This window comes from Formica exsecta, unplaced genomic scaffold, assembly GCF_003651465.1.
Source record: "Formica exsecta isolate Colony F162 unplaced genomic scaffold, ASM365146v1 scaffold201, whole genome shotgun sequence".
Lineage (NCBI taxonomy): Eukaryota > Metazoa > Arthropoda > Insecta > Hymenoptera > Formicidae > Formica > Formica exsecta.
In genome coordinates this window covers 1,474,868-1,493,588 of record NW_021849308.1, presented here as the reverse complement: position 1 = coordinate 1,493,588, position 18,721 = coordinate 1,474,868, and the positions used below count along the sequence as shown (strand labels likewise).

The 18,721-nt window shown below is 32.7% G+C and overlaps 1 protein-coding gene across 37 annotated transcripts in view; it reads left to right on the top strand.

Annotated features, from left to right (window-relative positions):
• Nucleotides 1–18,721, top strand: part of LOC115234691 (longitudinals lacking protein-like) — a 272,992-nt gene that overhangs the window by 58,710 nt on the left and 195,561 nt on the right. Inside the window, exons 7-8 of one of the 37 annotated variants that reach the window (XM_029805946.1) lie at nt 17,719–17,851; nt 18,226–18,448. The exons of 29 other annotated variants lie outside the window; for them this stretch is intronic. In XM_029805946.1, coding sequence (XP_029661806.1) covers nt 17,719–17,851; nt 18,226–18,433 — 341 coding nt within the window. In that variant the 3' untranslated portion in view covers nt 18,434–18,448. Of the gene's footprint in view, nt 1–51; nt 176–2,230; nt 3,129–4,322; nt 4,634–9,138; nt 9,959–11,663; nt 11,978–14,393; nt 15,154–15,656; nt 15,962–17,718; nt 17,852–18,225; nt 18,449–18,721 lie in introns of those variants that run through there. 7 more of the 37 variants (XR_003883949.1, XM_029805961.1, XM_029805969.1 and 4 more) reach the window with 7 other exon arrangements.

Sequence of the window (18,721 nt, the reverse complement as noted above, 5' to 3'; positions counted from 1 at the left end):
ATGATTTTTACGGGCTTTATAAATGACGTTTTGTGTGCTTTCTTCTTGCAGCTTCCGAGTCGCTGCTGAGGCACACGTTGCAGAGAAACTACAATAGGTCGGTCGCAAATAGGAGCGATCAGCGCGTAAAGTCGCGTTTTCCCTGCGGCAATTGCAGCAGCGTGTTCAGCATGAAACAAAACCTGCAGTATCACTGGAGGATCGAGTGCGGCCAACCACCGAGGTACAATTGTCCTTACTGCATCTACAGGACGAGGCATCCCTCGAACGTGCGTGCCCACGTACGCCGTATACATCCTGGCAATCGGGTCTACGTGGTGGACATACGCAAGACCGAAGTCTCGCAGTTCTCTTGAATTCTTTCCAGTTCAAATTCCATTTATTCGACGTATCTGTATTCAAATTGACTCGAATCGCGGTGACTCACGTACGTTGCTCCTATAAAGTATATCTTACGTACGATGCATTTAAAAAAAAGATCAACTCAATATTTACGTCCTTTACATTGTGCCAAATTATTCCATTCCTCCTTATTATTCTGCGCCATTAGGATAAAGTGTTCATAATTTTACTTTAGGGACAGAATATAAGTGAGTACATTTATACGTTTCCATATGTATTATATATATTGTGTATCTTATTTCATACAAATTTATATATGATTTTTCGAATGTTTGACAAATAATCCTCTGCATGTATTGGAAAGTTTATTGGATAATAGATTATAAAACAATTTTGTTGCGATATATGACAATTTGCTTGTTTATATTTTTTATGACGAATCACCGAGGAAGACTATATAAATTACATTGTCTTATTTGTAATGAGAATTTAATTTAGAAATCATTTAGAAATATATATATAATAAATACTATTTCATTGAAAAAAATTACTACTTTATTATATCCTTTCCATGATAACACACAATATTATTAGATTACGCACATTATTTACAAATAAAAAAATTAATATTTGAATTATACTTTTATTTATCTTATCGATTTTTTTATAGCGCATAGTTAACGATAGGTTTCTTTCTTATTTAGGTCTGTCAATAAAAATAAATTAAAAATGTATTTGATTCTTATTATGCGACGAACGCGATTCGTAAGAAGTTCTAGCTGTACCGGGATGTATCTCTTAAGGATGACTTAGGAAGAAACGGAAATGGTTCCCTTCGTCGCAAGATGTTGCGGCAATGTTGTCTTGATCCGCGTTTCAAGTTATCGCCCCGAATTACGTTACGAAATTTTCTGTTTCCAGAAACTCCACCGGCTATCAGGCAACAATATTACGAGCAATTAGCCCAGTGCTATAATCCCGACGATAAACGCCAGAACAAGAGTTATCCTTGCCACAAGTGCGGCAACGTGTTTACACGCAAGAACAATCTGTATAATCACCTCAAGTTCCAGTGCGGTCAGCTGCCAAGGTTCAACTGTCCCTATTGCTCGTACCGAACCAAGCACTCGTCAAACGTGAGGTCCCACGTGCGCAGGATACATCCCGATCAGCGAGTCTACGTCCTCGACATGCGCATCAAGCAAGACAGTTAATCGAGATGCGAACATTATAAGTTTCATGAATTTTATTTTATTTGACGACGGAAGATCATTCCCGAGCAAGATAGCTACGAGATGTAGTCGAAACGATGCTGATCGAAACGATATCGATCAACCGAATGATAAAACGCCATTCTGTGTGTGTGTTGTTGTATATTTATTTATATTGTTTAAATTTTATTTATGTTATATAAATAAATACACATTTTATAATTTATAGACATATGAATTAATCTTTATTATTTATAGTTTGACAATTATATGCCTGATTGTTTAACAACTTTTTGCTCTTGACAACGTAGTTGATTATAGATGCATATAGACTGAATTTGTAGATTACATGCGACGTTTTCTGGGGTGGCACGATATTCAAGAAATTGTTCACTCGAATAAGATGAATTTTTATTGTAGACATATTTTTGCAACATGATCGTGTTGAACTTGATAATGTAAGATCGAAATCTTTGTAATCGAATAAAAATTTCAAGAATACAATTGTCTCATGATTTTAACGAGTGTTCTTTCTCGGAAATATGTTGTTTGTAATTATTTTTTTATCTCGATCTTTCTACTGATACATAAATTAGCGCGTGCGTTGATTAACTTTTACTTTTTGACGCGATAAACGATCGATTAACGATGCGTCAATAATGGATCATTTGTTATAGATGTTAATCCTTGCTACGTTCGGCTGTCTCCGATTCCTGAAGAACTCGATCCACTGAGGAACAATCGTCGGACTCGGCGCCGTTTCTCGTCGCCCAAGGAGTTTATTTGTGCTTACAACTGCGGAAGTACCTTTATTCGTCGCAATGAACTGAGGAAGCATGTGCGTAGCAGGTGCCAACGGAGACCGCTTTTCAAATGCCCTTTCTGCGATTATTATTCGAATGGTACTCCATGGTGCTCCAATATCCATAAACACGTGCGCAAATATCATCAAAATACCGATATACGTTATATATTAGTTGCTCAACATTCTTCGTGAAGTTTTTCACATTTTCTCGTTGCAGAATATTTACTTATATATAGTTAACTTTTGTTTTGACATTATTTTATTCATTCGCGTTATGTATTAGGTGACGATCATGTTTTGTGACGAATGTTAATAATATTGTTCGTTGCAGAATATTTATTTGTATATGGCTAACTTTTGTTTGGCATCATTTTATTAATTCACGCAAATATGTACGAGAAATGTGAACTATCGCATTTAGATTTTTAAATATTTGACAAATTATTAGAGAAATAAATTTGCTAGAATATCTTATTTTTAGATTTATCTTTGTATAGTTTGTACTATTTTTCCAACGCTACTTGGTACGTCATCATATTTTTATAAATGTAAATGTAAGTATAATAATGAAAGCTGTAAATGATAAATGTAGAGTTCGATAATCGGAAAAACTGCTAATTATGATCATCTTGCAACAGCGAAAATGCGATCTTTTCTCAGTGACGATTATCTTGATGTGAAACTATTTTGTCCGTTTATGTACATGTCAATACGATGATATTATATATTTTGATGAACTACATGTATTATTAAAAAATCGGCTTCGAATTTATATAATATAATAACGAATAAACTAAGAACTAATAGAAAAAAGAAACTATAAAGAACAGCTTCAAACAGATTACATAATTTTGCGATGTAATTATATTAATATTTGATAGTGTAGCGAATTCTATGTAAATTTAAATAAATCTCAAGGAAAGCGTATGGTTATTTACTTTGTTTTACAGAGACTCCTTTGTTTGGAATAGTCGTTTAAGATTACTCGTATGAAAAAATTCTTATCCCGATTTTTCGTGTTGATGAGGGTGAAGGTGTGTAAGTTAGTATCTTGACAAAACGACGCGTTATCAATTAATGGATTTTTTGTTGCAGGCGGTAACCCTTGCATTTGGCACTCTTCGAATTCGCCGGAATACAATAGCTTGTCTCAGCGTCGCGTTAAAAGACCTATATGCCAAAAGTTCTTTTGTATCAATAATTGCGGGAGCTCGTTTACCCATTATGGTTCCCTGACGAGACATTTGCGTTACGAGTGCCAGCAAAATCCGCGTTTCAAGTGTTCGATCTGCGATTTCCGCTCGAGATGGAGTTCCAATGTCTATAAACACATGCGCAGATTGCATAAAGTCTCCGACAGACGTGTACATATATTGGTTAACGAGCATTCGTCGTGAAATCTTTTTTATCTCCTTGTCGCGGAATTTTTTTATTTACAAGCAGGTAACTTTTGTTTAGTACTGTTGTTTATACGACGATCGTTCACGCAAATTTGCGAGAAATGCGAATCTTATAAATATTTGAAGAATTATTAGAGAAATAAGTTTCTGTTTGCTAGAATATTTTATTATTTTATGTATCTTTAGGAGAAATTGTATATTTTCTGTTTGCACGTCTATCAACGCTATAATATTTTTTGATGAATTACATATTGTTAAAAAATTGAAATTACATGACACCGAATAAATTAAGAGGGAAAAAATCTATGGAATAAAAAAATAGCTTTGAACAAGCTACGTATTTTTATATTGTAATCATTGTATTTGATAGTATAACGAATTTGATGTAACTTTAAATAAATCTCAAGGAAAATGGTTATCTACTTCGTTTTACTTTGTCGAAATCGTTCCGTATAAAAAATTCTTATGTCGATCTCTGTGTTGATACAATGAAGGTGTATAAGTTAATGTTTTGACAATTTTGACAAAACGACGCGCTGTCAATTAACGGATGTTCTGTTGCAGGCATTAATTCTTACTACGTTTGGCCTTCCTCGATTCCGCCAGAATACATTCGCTTCCCCCAACACCGCGTCCAAGTACCAACGCGCAGAAAGTTTCTTTGTATCAACAATTGCGGGAGCTCGTTTACGCATCGTGGTTCCTTGACGAGGCATCTGCGTTACGAGTGCCAACAGAACCCACGCTTCAAATGCCCGATTTGCGATTTTCGCTCGAGATGGACCTCCGATGTCTATAAACACGTGCGCAAACGGCACCAGGGCGCTGTCGTTCGTTGCATCGATATCGGCAGAAATTGATGAAGTACATTCCTCTTTTCCTGTCCGATCGCATCCTTCATTTGTACAATTATATCAATACGTGCAATTATATTAATACGATAATAAATTAATATTAAATAAGGAGCACTTCTTCGCCTTGCTTTATCACACTGCATCGCATAATCCTATCCGTTCTTTCACTATATATGTAATATTCTTATATTTGTATTTAATATTTTTTATAGCGGTGGATTTTTCGATTAATATCACTTTTTTATGGTATAATTTTAATTTTAATTTGTTCTTTTCTGCTTTTAAAAGGCTCTTGCTTTTTATTTTTCTTCCATCTATGCAAACTTTACTAGCTACAATGACTAACATCTCTTTTTAATTTTCTGATAATTTTCTTTAATTATCATGAGGATACATGAAAATCTAATCAGAGTTTATATGCATGATTATAGATTCTAATTTTTATGTTGAAAATTGTGAAATAACGCGCTGTAAATTGCACAGATTGTATTAGATTGTAGGATTTATGAAAAATTATATAAGTTTTTTTATTGTGTAAATATTTAAAAAAATTTATATTACACATTTTTTTTGCTTTGACAAATCTAATAGAATTGTCAATCTAAAAGCTATCATAAAATGTATTTGTAAAAGAAGCTTTTTATTTTTCATAGATGATGAATGAACTACTAATTATAACAACTATTACATCATAAATCTGATAAAATCAAGATGTTTAAGAATTGCTAAAGGTAGCACTGTATCACATAATTTATTAAAAATTCACTTACGCATCTATTCTGTGCCTTATCTTTCCGAAAAAGAAAAAAATGCACTGCTTGATTTTCTTTTTCTAATTGCTATATATTAATACGATATCGTTCTTTATTATGATAAATGCAGATGTAGCATTAATTATGATCCGGTATTTTTTTCAGCATTGAAACGACATTCATACATTTGATGTTCATATCACTGATAATTTCGTTGAATTGAAATGATGGAGCCTCAACGACCGGTTAATCGAGATTTTTTTATTTATTTTTTTTTCGAACGTTCATTAGTGCGAATTTTACAAGAGTAATTTCTCGGTTGAGAGGAATATTCCTGTTTTCACAACTACGGTAACTTCTTTTTTCACAGCTGTAATCTGAGCGAGCACACACGCAAATAAATCTTTTTTTGGCTAATTATTATTATTTAAAAAGATTATTTATTACTTCTTCCTTTCATTCACAGTCAAGATATGCGACAAGAAGATTGAGTAGAAAATAAATAACGAGTAGAAACTTTTCCGCATTACTGATCGCGCGCTCTTTGCTTGCGCCTTTTTCAGGTGACCAGAAGTTTCTCGTGGCAGAACTGCAATCCTTCTCCACTAAGAGGATGTACCCGTGCTCCACATGCAATCGCATGTTCAAGATGAAGAACAGCCTTAGGAGGCATTTGTTGTATTCTTGCGGACAAAGCCCGCGATTCAAGTGCCCGTATTGCCAGCGTCATTGCAATTTGCGTAGCAACGTTTACAAACACGTGCGCAGAAATCACAAGAAGAGAGAGGTGTATGCGCTCGATGTTGTCAGACGTTACGTCCACAAACCACATTGATCGTTTTACACGACGAATTTTTTTACAATGTAAGAGAATATGTTATTAATTTTTAATTTTGCACATTTTTTATTATTATTTTTTATCCAATTATCATTATTATATAATTTTCACTAATAAAATATCTAACGAAAAAATGGCTCTTTTTAATGTGAAATTATTTTATATAGGATAAATGAAAAGTGCCATTGAATACGCTGAACTACCAGTTATCATTGCTAATAATTTTCCGTTAATCACATGATTGATAATGTGTATATTAATGTATAATAATTATATAATAGCAACGCAAGGGATTAATTGTTTAGATCGCAATTTAAGTCTATATTGCGTCAAATTTAATTATCTATAGTATATGTATAAGCTGTATTAATTTTATGACGGTAATGTTTTGTAAAATTGACGAAGATAATGTATATTTATTGTTATTAGACTTAGTAAACTTTTAATAATTTTCTCATACTTGATAGAGAAAAATTCTTATTATTTGATGTTAAATAAAATTCTTCAGAATACATACAAATTTTATGAATCTTAATAGACCCATATGTGCGTGTGTGTCTATTAAAGATGCTATAAATGGTAAGTATTATATTTGCAATAAATCCTCATCCTACATCATACTTATAGTGTTGTAAAAGCAGTTTTTTTTAGATTACAACTCGATAACAATGAATATGATGTTTCCGAATTTGTGGCATTATGGTAACACTTTCAACACGATTGCCAGTGTCTAAATAAAATCCGCCAGGCTAGCCGTTTTGTTCCGATCTTTTCGTTGTTTCATGATGCCTAGAATTTATATCTTGCTCTAGCGTGCGTTCCAAATATTCGGTCTAACTGTTGGTTGTCCGATTTGTCACAGCGGTTTCAAGCGGAAGAGGAGCCTTATACAGCATCTCCTGTACGTGTGCAGGCAGAATCCGTGCTTAGAATGTTCGTTCTGTAATCACCGGTGAAAGCTGCACAGTGACGTTTACAAACACATCCGCGCCAATTGCAAAAGGAACGAGGTGCAAACCGTCGACATGATTAAGCGCTGCGTCAAGAAAACGATTTCTTTGCCAGCTAAAACATGAAACGTGTATATTATATTATTAATGATAAATAATGCTTTTGTAAAAAAGATTGTACGAATGATTATTTGCGTAAATAATAATAATAATTTTGTACGATATTGCGCCAGATTCTATATAGATTATATGCGAAATAAATACATAGATTAACACTGATTAATAAATATACATTTAGTGTCGCATAAAATAAGCTAGTAATAATTCATATACTTTTCTTTGACACACTAATAACGATTTCTAATTTTCTTGACATCTCTTCGACGCTATATATTACGCAATGATTAAATTATATACATTTTTAAAAAATGTATTCCATCATCATCCACATTATTACACCCGCATTTTTTAGAACAAATCATTTTTATTATCTTCGTTTTTATACCGAGCTTATAGCTACTGCACAATACTAAATTTATGAAACACTTTGAATTTAATTATTTCTTTATTATTATATTTGAATAGTCATATGGGAATCAATATTCAAGTCGATGCGTTCGCACGCGATTGCTTTGACGTGTCTAATAACCGATCGGAATCGCTCTATGTTCGCAGATGTCTATCCTGCGGTCTTCTACAGGAAGACATGGAAGAATCGACGTATCAACGCTAATTACAAAAAATACCAATGCCCCAAGTGTCCCAGCATATTCGTATGGAAGTGCACCCTGAAGAGGCACTTGCGCAACGAGTGCGGCAAGGAACCGCGCTTCAAATGTCCCCATTGTGATTACTGCGGCAAATGGAAGGCTAATATCAGTAGACACATCAAAAGAGTGCACAAGGATTGCAGCATCTACGTCCTGACCACCAACTCTGAATGATCCCGGTTCACTTCCGATGTGCGCCGCGATTTATGAAATGCACTTTAGATTCTTGAAACTTTTCGATACAACCATGTACAATGTTCGTCGTCGAACACATTGTACATATTTCGAAATAATTTTTTTACAATAAGAAAATAATTTTCTAAAAAATCGTGAATTACGTTATATAAATATCACGTTTAACTATTACTGTGTTAGAAAAAAAACAGAGAGACTTGTTTTTTTTTCTTCTTTTCATCTTATTTAATTTTAAGTTATGTGGTTGCGTTAAAGAAAAGGTTCATTTTTATAGCAGTCAATTATTTATCCTGAATATATACGTAACTTGTGAATAGAAGGTTTCTTTCTTTTTTTCCAATTTTATTCTATAAATATCAAAAGTCAGTAAAGAAGAAGTAAAATATATGATGAAAAAGAATGAAACTTTAAATTGATATTTTCTTATAAGAGAGAGAAAGAGGAAGAGAGAATGAATGAATGAAAGTTTTAATAATAATTAAGGAAATTCTAGAAGATAAAACGAAAAGATGTCTTCCTAGAAATTAATAGAGATTGCATTTTTCAAGAATAAAGGACCAATCTTCTTAGGAAACGAAAGATAAATCTTTTGAGGGAAAGAAATGGAAGATAAATTTTTTATCAGTCAAACTACACTGATGTTATTCTTTTCAATTACATTTTTCTGTTTAATGTTAATACTTACTTTTAAGGACTTTTTTCTGATTGAATTCAGTTTGAACGATTTAATAAAATTATGTTTTTTAAAGGAGTTTTTATGTTAAATTTTTTGCGACCAATTTGTTATAAATATAAATTCAATATAAATTCTAGATGTAAGAATGCAAATAAAATGTGATTACACGATACTTTCAGGTTAAATTAGTCAGATTACAATGGATTTCTTTAGATATATATCTTTACAGTGTAATGCAACAATGTTTAGAAAGATTAAAACTAATCCTTGGGCTTTACTATATGTACGTCTTGTCAAACAAATCGCAGATCATTCTGCTCACAACGACATCCTTGTTCTTTTCAGACTTCTTCGCGACAAGACTATGTGACATGGACATGAATACAAAAATCAGAAAGCGGTATGGCGGATTCTACGTTTGTCCCAATTCCAATTGCATAAGATCCTTTGATTGGAAGGGAAACCTGACGAGGCATCTTAAATACGAGTGCGGTCTTATGCCGCGCTTCAAGTGTCCCTATTGCAAGTATTGCTGCAAAGCCAAAGCCGATGTGAAAAAACACATCATCAGAAGACACAAGGACCACGCGGTTTACGTCGTGGACATCTTGAAGAATTCTTACTACACGTTCGGCATGTAGGTGGCCGAACAAAAAAGCTAATCGAGACTTGTTTTCACGTGGCTTGATGCTGATTGTTGTACCGCGATTCTATAACAATCGAAATTTTATAACAATCAAGACACTGCAAAGTCGAATACGTTTTCTTAACATAAAATTAATGATGGATAATAAATATTTATGCGATGTTATATTATTGATTGTTAAAATATTATTATTAATCATTTAATGTTAAAATTAATAATTGCTTAAATTAAATTTCTTATGTCTATTATTATTAATCATTTAATTGTTAAAATTAATAATTGTTTAAATTAAGTTTCTTATGTCTATGCAAATTTAAAGTTGTCTCTGGGGTTTAAAACAAAACAAAAAATTTAAAAAAAAATTTGATTTTTTATGGAAAGATACTTATATATGTATAATAGGATTTCTGAATTCTATTTACAAATGAATTATTTAATGTGTGCGTATTTAATTTATTGATTAAATTAGAATTATCTCTCTAATTTTAGAAAGAAAAATAAAAATTAATATCTCTTCTAGATAAGGCTATTAATTCCCACATTCGTGTATTCTATCCTTTTTCTTTAGTAAAAATAATAAAGTTATCTTTTCAATATTATTGCTTTTATATTGTAGATGTAATTGTGGCAATTGACAAATAGATAATAATTTTTTTTGTCAGATAAATATTGTCAGAAGATAAATATAGAATATTCGTCTGGATTATGCTGGAAGATGATCTAGAGATTTATCAAAACGTAATTGTCTAATGTTTAGTTATTATTGTCTTATTACATTATTTTTATTATTAAAATTTAATTAATTATTAATATCATATGCATTTTGAATCTAAAAATACTTACGACATGCTAAATTTCATGAACAATTATCATGTATTGAATGGGGTGACTCTACAGATATCGGATATTTTACTTTTACGTTGTCACATCGTTATTTTTCAACGTTCTTAGTTTTTTGCGCACATCATTTTTGGAAAATAATTCTTGGGACGAAGCGGTTGGATCTCACCTGCATGTTAACCTGTGGGATCCAAGGCTTTGCGCCAGAACTGACTGACAGAACATCCTTCGTTTGTTCTTCTACTTCCAGGCGTTAACGGATCTTTTACAGTCTTCAGCAGATCGTTTCCGGACGACATCGATAATGAGATCAGATCATTTCCTTGCCCGAATCACAATTGCGGTCGCGCTTTCAATTGGAAGAGGAATCTGACGAGGCATCTCAGATATGAGTGCGGTCTTATGCCACGCTTCAAATGTCCTTATTGTAAATATTGCTGCAAAGCCAAAGGCGACGTGAAAAAACACATCATCAGAAAGCACAAGAATTTTGCGATTTACGTTGTGGACATTTTCAAGAATTCTTGCTCCACGCTCGGCATGGAGATGAACGAACAACGAAGCTAATCGAGACTTTTACTGACCTATCCTTACACTGGTCATATCGCGATTAAAATTCTACAACGATCAAGATGCCGCAAAAGTCAAACACGGATATTTTAAATAAAGTTGATAATGAAGAGAGAAATTTATGCGATGTTATTACTGATTCAAGATGTTATTATTAATTATTTATTAAATGTTTAAATTAGTTTTTTTATATCTGTGCAAATTTAAAATTGTCTCTGGTATAAAATGAAAAAAGAAATTTAAAGAAACTTAATTTTTTCTTGAAGATGCTTATATAAATATATGATTTTTAAATTATGTTAACAAATAGGTTATCTAATGTATTGAATATATTAAATTAGAGTCACATTTCTATTTCTAAAAAGAGAAATAAAAATTAATATATTGTTGTATTCGTTGAAGTTATTAAATTCCACATTTTTATATTTTATCCTTCTTTTCTTTAATGAAAACAATAGTTATCTTTTCAATGTTATCCCTTCATTTTGTTGCAGACATACATGCAAATAATAAATCAACAATAATTTGATGTCTTAATATTGCATTTTAAACCTAAGGAATTTATGCTACGCAGAATTTCATGGATAATCGTTATGTATTGAGTGTGGTACTCATAGATGTCAAGTATTTTATTTTTACGTGGTCATATCTTTATTTGTCAGCATTCTTATTTTACTTGTTCTTATGTATTTCATTTTTGGAAGATAACACTCGTGACAAAGAAGTTATCGGTTTCTTCGGCTTATTAACTCGAGAGACGTATGATTTTGCGTCAGGACTAATTGAACATCTCCTTTTGTTCTTCTGCTTCCAGATGTTAACGAATCTTTTAAAACTTTTGACACATCGTTCTCCGACGACATCGAAATCGAATTTCCTTGCCCGAATAACAACTGCGGCCGTGTCTTCAAGTGGAAGAAGAATCTGACGGAGCATCTCAGATATGGGTGCGGTCGTATGCCGCGCTTCAAGTGCCCTTATTGTGATGATTATAAAGTCAAGTTCAAGGGCAACGTCAGGAAGCATATCATCCGCAAGCATAAGAATCGAAAGATCTATGTCATTGATCTGTTTGAAGAGAAATGTGAAAGTAATCCTGATTGGCAAACATAATTATGCTGTTTTTTGTTTGTCGTGAAATAGAGAAATTTGTCTGTTTTTTTATGTATTTGATATACTCTGAATATGTCTTGTTAAGTGATCTCTAACTTAACTGACGACATAAGACTGATCATAACTATTTATCTGATCAAAATTCATGGACAATATTGGCGAATACTCGCGCAAAATGCCAACTGTTTGTTTAAATAAATTTTTTAGAAACTATATTAGATTTTTGGTGAGTATTTGGTCAAACTTGTATTTAGATATACATATTAAAACATATTGGAATAAATTAAATAAATAAATAAAAATAAATATATGTACCCGCGTTTTATTCGCTTTTAAAAACAGCCTACTGAGAAAATCATATATGTGGTAAACATTTAGTTTAAATACGAAGTTGTTGCTTCTGAATATTAAATAAAATACGTCACACAGACAAGACGGATCAAACAGATGCAATTAAAAATTGCAATTTCAGCTTGGAAAGAAGAAAGGAAGAGGTTCATGTAAGAAGATAGACCCCGTTTTAATCAAAGTGTCGAGATTATACGCAAATTTGCAATTTTGATGATAATGTTTCTCTTGTTTCAGGGACAATATGTACTCTGTCTTTTCGCACGCATTAATGAGTATTATTGAAGCTTTTAATCGCGAACGAGTCGTTACTTTTTCAGATAACAAAAAATCCGCGTGCTGGACAAGACAACCTGGGACTAATAGATCAAGGTGCAAATCAGGCCAGTTTCCGTGTCCAAATTCAAATTGTCGGAGCGTCTTCACGTGGAAGAGAAACTTGATGAGTCATCTGCGCTATCAATGCGGTCAACTGCCCAGGTTCAAGTGTCCCTACTGCTACTACATGTGCAAGGTCAAGGCCGATGTACGGAAGCACATTCGGGCCAAACACGAAGACTACACCGTCTATGTTATCGACATCTTTCAACAGTCGGAAACTCACAAATGAATCCTTTTCTAAATTACGATTAAAAACAAAATACAGAGTTCTTGATAATGTAGATATGTGTAAAATATGGAACGTGCGTGCATGTCACAAGTAGAGAATTGAATAATATATTGAACGGAGAGTATTATTTTTGTTAGATACGAAAAAATATTTTATTCGTGAAAAGATTATTTTTGAAAACAATGAAATTAGAGATTAACGTGGATTTTTTTTTGTAAATTTCTAATTTTTTGGGATACGATATTCAAGTTATTTACACATACATGTTTGACATGAAACAAAAATGAGAATTACTAATATACTTTTTTAAATAATTGTCTATTGTTTTTTTGCACAATTTATATAAACGGTGGTTATACTTATCATATAAAAATATAAAAATATGTATACGTACTTTGACATATACAAAAAATTTATATTTCTTGGAAATTAAGGGCGTGCGCATATCAGAAAAGGATATAAAGAATAAAAATATTTTTCTTGTCGTAGACAATTAAAAATTAAAAAATATTGTCATCAGAAAATTATGAGCAGAATGAAACAAATATTAAAGTTTAATTGTTTTAATTGTATTCCAGTTAAGTTTAATTATTTTAATTATATTTCAGTTAAGAGAGAGTGTTTAAAATTTTGATAAGAGTATATCATGCGGTTTATTATTGTAAAACTGATATTTAATAAAGTTTTCAATGTTACCATAAACTCATGACATATCTATTAATGCAGCGATTTGCATGTATCGCGTCACATTTTTTTGTGAGTCTCGAGAAATTTTCATGACTATTTTATCTAGACGGATATTAACAATAGCCAACATCGAGATACACGAAGCGAGAGAGGAATTTATTATTTATTTGTTTTCGAGATTTACATACTTTCCCATTTAATTTAATATAATTTTTATTATTTAAGAGAAAATAAATTTGCATTTATGCGATGAAATTTAATAATTTAAATTGTTCTGAAATTATTAGTTTATATATCTCGTAACTTAAAGAAAATTTGATAAAATTATACGTTATATGATATAAATTAATGCTTTTTTGTAAATATTGATAAAGAAACTAAATGAAATCATTTGGTACAACAATTATAGGAAATTTATAAAGTTGAAAGCTTCTGTTGAACGTTTTTCAACGCTTCCGTAAGTGTTAAAAATATTAAAGAAAATATTAAAAGAGTGTTAAAAATATTGTATTTGTTTGACATAATTGTATTTAAAAACTTAATTAAAATAATTTTTCTCTTTTTAATCCCTGTTTAATTCCTGTAACTAAAAACAGCTTATACAGATTTGCTTTAAGACGAAAGCATGCTAATGATTAACGACAACTTGTTTATAGCTAATTGTTTTAGACTAATCGTAACATTGATTGTTCCCGAAGAAGATTCAATTTAAATGTCTGAATATTTAATTTAATCTAGTTTTTCAGACGTAGACGTTGATCATTCCATTATCTTTTCTTTTTCTAGATCTCGATCCGCCAACGAAAAGCAATCCTAGTTTTTTCATCGTCAAGAAAAAGAAGTTTTCGTGTCCAAAGTGTCACAGTGCCTTTGCTCAGAAACCAAGCCTGACAAGGCATTTAAAGTACGAGTGCGGGCAGGAACCGCGTTTTCAGTGCCCGTATTGCCAGTTTCGCAGTAAAAAGACATCGGACGTTTACTGCCACGTGAGAAGGAAACACAAGAATTCTAAGGTCTTGGTCTTAGACATCGTGAAGAATTCGTCGACGTCCGTTTGACTTTGAAAAATAGATCCTGCCATTATGTTTTTATTATGTCTTTCCACTGTATGTATTTCTATATATGAAACACAAATCTATATCTCCTAGTTTTTACTTCAGAATTATTAGCAGTAATTAATGCTTCAATAACTTGTTGATTTTTTTGCGATACGATGGCGTAAGAGCGCGAGACGATCGAAACGGTTTACATTGTTACAATTATATTGAATACTACCGATGTGTTAAAAAGAAACAGCAGCACAAACTGCTAATAAAGTCGATTTCCATTAGGAAATCTGTAGCGAATGTCTATGAATATTTTTTGGTTTGTACAAATATTGGATAGAATGGTGTGTAAATGCGTTTTTTTGTAAGAAAGAATTAATTATTAAATGACTGATGAGATAAACGATAGATTATATACTATTTGTACGAATTGAGACTTCAAGCATGCAATTTATACTTAATTAATTATGTATATTTTTATGCAATGAGCTATGCGATAATTTTGTATGCATATATATATGAGTGTACGTTAATTTCTCTTATTTTTTATCATCTTTCCTGCTGTATAAACTACAAACAAAACGACTAAGAAAATTAATGTTAAATTGTTGCGATTTATTTTTAGTATTGTTAAATAATCATGCATACACTTTATAACATCTATACGTTTAATATAAAATGTATATGTTTATTCTTACTTGATTATTACGCTATTATTATACTATTATCACTAAGCTTGCAGAATCTAATTTCTATATTAAATACGATGCACGATAAAGCATATCAAATAGAACATTACTCTTGTGGCAATTTGTTTTTGATCCCTCTATATGGCATATCTGCGAGTTTATATATAATAAGTCTTCTCTACGTTTACTTATGAAATATATCATATTTTCCGTAAAAGAAGAAAAGAATTTCTTCGTATGGAAGATAGTTTTTTTTCGCAACTTGCGTTTTTACACTGAGAAATCATGGCATGGTACTGCCGGTTATGTTTCAGGATATCAGGATATCAGAGGATGGTATTCCTATTGTCCCTGGAACGACAGGCCGTATCAGTGCTTGAACTGTCCCAACGGTTACTTTAAGAAGGCCCATTTGAAGCGGCACGTGACGAGCGCCTGCAACGGCAAGGAGCCGCGTTACAAGTGTCCTTACTGCGCATACATGTCGCGGTATTCCTGGGACACTTATAAGCATGTCAAGCGCTTGCACGAGAATCACGACGTCTTCGCCATCGACGTGTTAAATATGAGGAATTGTATCCCCAAGCATCCTGACGCGATATAACTAGATTTCGAGAGACTCCCGATCCACAATTCGCACAGTTTCCGGAATAATCTGACATTTGTCGTGAAGCTTTTTTTTTTCATTGTTATAGGAGCTCCACGTTTCTAGCGCAATTTTCTCGATCATTATTGATCATACTCGATGTTGAATTCTTTGTACTACATTTGTTATACCACGGACAGGATATTAAAGTGCATTTTCTCTATCACCCGTCGATCATTGCTTCTCTTTGTTGCCCTCGTTCTCTTCTCCGCCGATTATTGCCCATTGCCGAAAGATTTCTAATCTTTCCTCTGTTTCAGACTTGTCGTATTGCGCTACACTTTCCATAGTTTTTCGCTCGCAAGATTCTCGATGGCTTCCACCGAATATACGATATTATAGATAGATCAGTTTTCATTGCTCTCATTATATTGCATGCACCAATCGACGTCGGTATGCGTTACGCACTTATATCCAATCTTGAATTAGCGTGGTGGATTTTTGTTCCAGTCGACTGGGACTATCTGTCACGTCGCAGGAGTTCCAAGGCGTTTTACTGTCCGAACTGTCCGAGCGGCTTCACCAGAAAGGCGAATCTGAACAGACACGTGCGCTACGACTGCGGCCAGCGGCCCAGGTTCAAGTGTCCTTACTGCGAGATGCGTTCGAAAGAGGTATCGAATGTGTATAGACACATCAGGGCGCTGCATCGTGGAATGCGCGTTTTTCTGATCGACATCGCTACAAACATAAAGCATTACGCGCAAAGGAACTAATCAGCTGATGAGAACAACTGACAAACCGGTACGAAAGTTGGTTCTGATCGCATCTCGAAATTATCCTTAACTTCAACGTGTTTTTGATGAATTGCTATATCGACGATTGTTTGTACAAGACAATTTATTCAACGAAGAGAGAAGTGTGAGGCGATTAGAAACATATAAATCGGCAATGTATTCATAGCAAACATGCTCATGCGAATATCGAATTTATTTAATTATTTGTTTTCATTTATTTTGTATTTTCTTGTCGATATATCATCCTTTGCCCGCAATAAATGTAATTTAAACAAAATTACATTGTCATACGAAATACGTATGCGGCCAGGAATGGTAATTATTGTATGTGTTATTGTAATTGATGATATAAGAAGTGCGATGATACATGCGGCACAAAAATTGCAGAATTTTGCGCGAAGTTGCAGAATGCTGCAACGAATCTATTCACTCAACAAAGTACAAGCTCTAATTTACAATTATAAAAATGCATAACGTTGAACATTTTGCATTGGACAGGTTTAATGTCGCGAAATCTAATCTGTCTTTAGAGATTGTGTCTTTCTTTGCATGAGAGAAACAAATAATGATTATTTTTAAAAAGATTCATCCTGCATCTAAAAAATTTATTCATGTTGATGCAACTTTTTCCGGGAAAATGTAAATTTACATATATAAACAATTTATATATATAAATAAAGATCCGGAAGGTAATTTTGATCGTGCACGAGGAGTTGAACGAGATGAGATGACTCTTTGATTTTTTTCTTCAACCTGGAAGCATAATTTTGTTGCCTATTTTGGTTGTACTAATCCATTTGCGAGAGTATGTGTTGGTCGCTTTTATAACAACTGCTCGATAGATACGATTAATAAAACCGAGCTGTCGAAATCGATGTATCTTACGAGCTCTGTGTGTTTCGTGATCTTTGTTTATTCCCTTTTGATCTGTCCTGGAGAATATTGGTATATTTTGTCGTACTTTTCACCGTGATTCTCCGCTTTTGCTTTCAGATCCGACGTATATGTCATCGACCTCGAATGCATCTGATCATCAAGCTCATTGTCAGGGACAGCCGTCGTGGTTGTCACATTACAGGCGACGACAGAAACATCCGACGAGAAGCTCGGATAATAGCAATACCAGGTGAGTTGAAAGAAAAAACTTGATATTTACTATAAGTAGTGTTAAAGATTACTTTTTTAAATTATTTTGTTTCTTTTATTTACCGGACTAGTTTTCATAATTTTTAATTTTTATCACAATTTCACGATAATATTTCACATTTATCGATCATCCAAAACAATTCATAAATTAGAAGACATGCTGCTACAATTAAATCTTAGTTAGAATTAAATTTTTTTTGCTTTTATGTTACATAATTTTATGTTTCATGCACATTTAATAATATTATAATTAATTTAATAATATATATTACGAATTGTTAAAAAAATTTCTGTTTTTTAGCTTCTTGTGGTAGTGAATATTGGAATTAAATGGAATAATAAATTTTCTGCTAGATACGCGTGCCCAAAGTGCCAGCGGAGCTATCGTCACGTGCATCATATGTTGCGCCATTACAGGTTCGAGTGTGGCAGTCCGCCGAGATTTCAATGTCCTTACTGCGGCATGAAGAGCAAGCAGTCCAACAACGTTTATAAACATATACGCGTTAAGCATCCCGGATCGAATCTTGAAATTGTTAGACTCCATTACGAGCAGGAATAAATAGTAATATACAATGCTTTTTCGCATTAAATCTCTCTCATCACGCTTTGAATTGATGAAAAAAAAAAAAAACGAATGACTTGGGATAGAAATATTTCCTTCTGTGTCTATTTTGAATAAAAGGATTGAATAAGGCTTATCGAATGTAAGAATTAATTTCCTGTCCTTTGATCAAAATACCTATTCTTCTTCTAATTTTAATTTTATTTTTAACGAAACATTAAAATTTATCTTTGAATTATATATTTTTTACACAGAAAGTTTAAAAATATAGATAGATGACTTTTT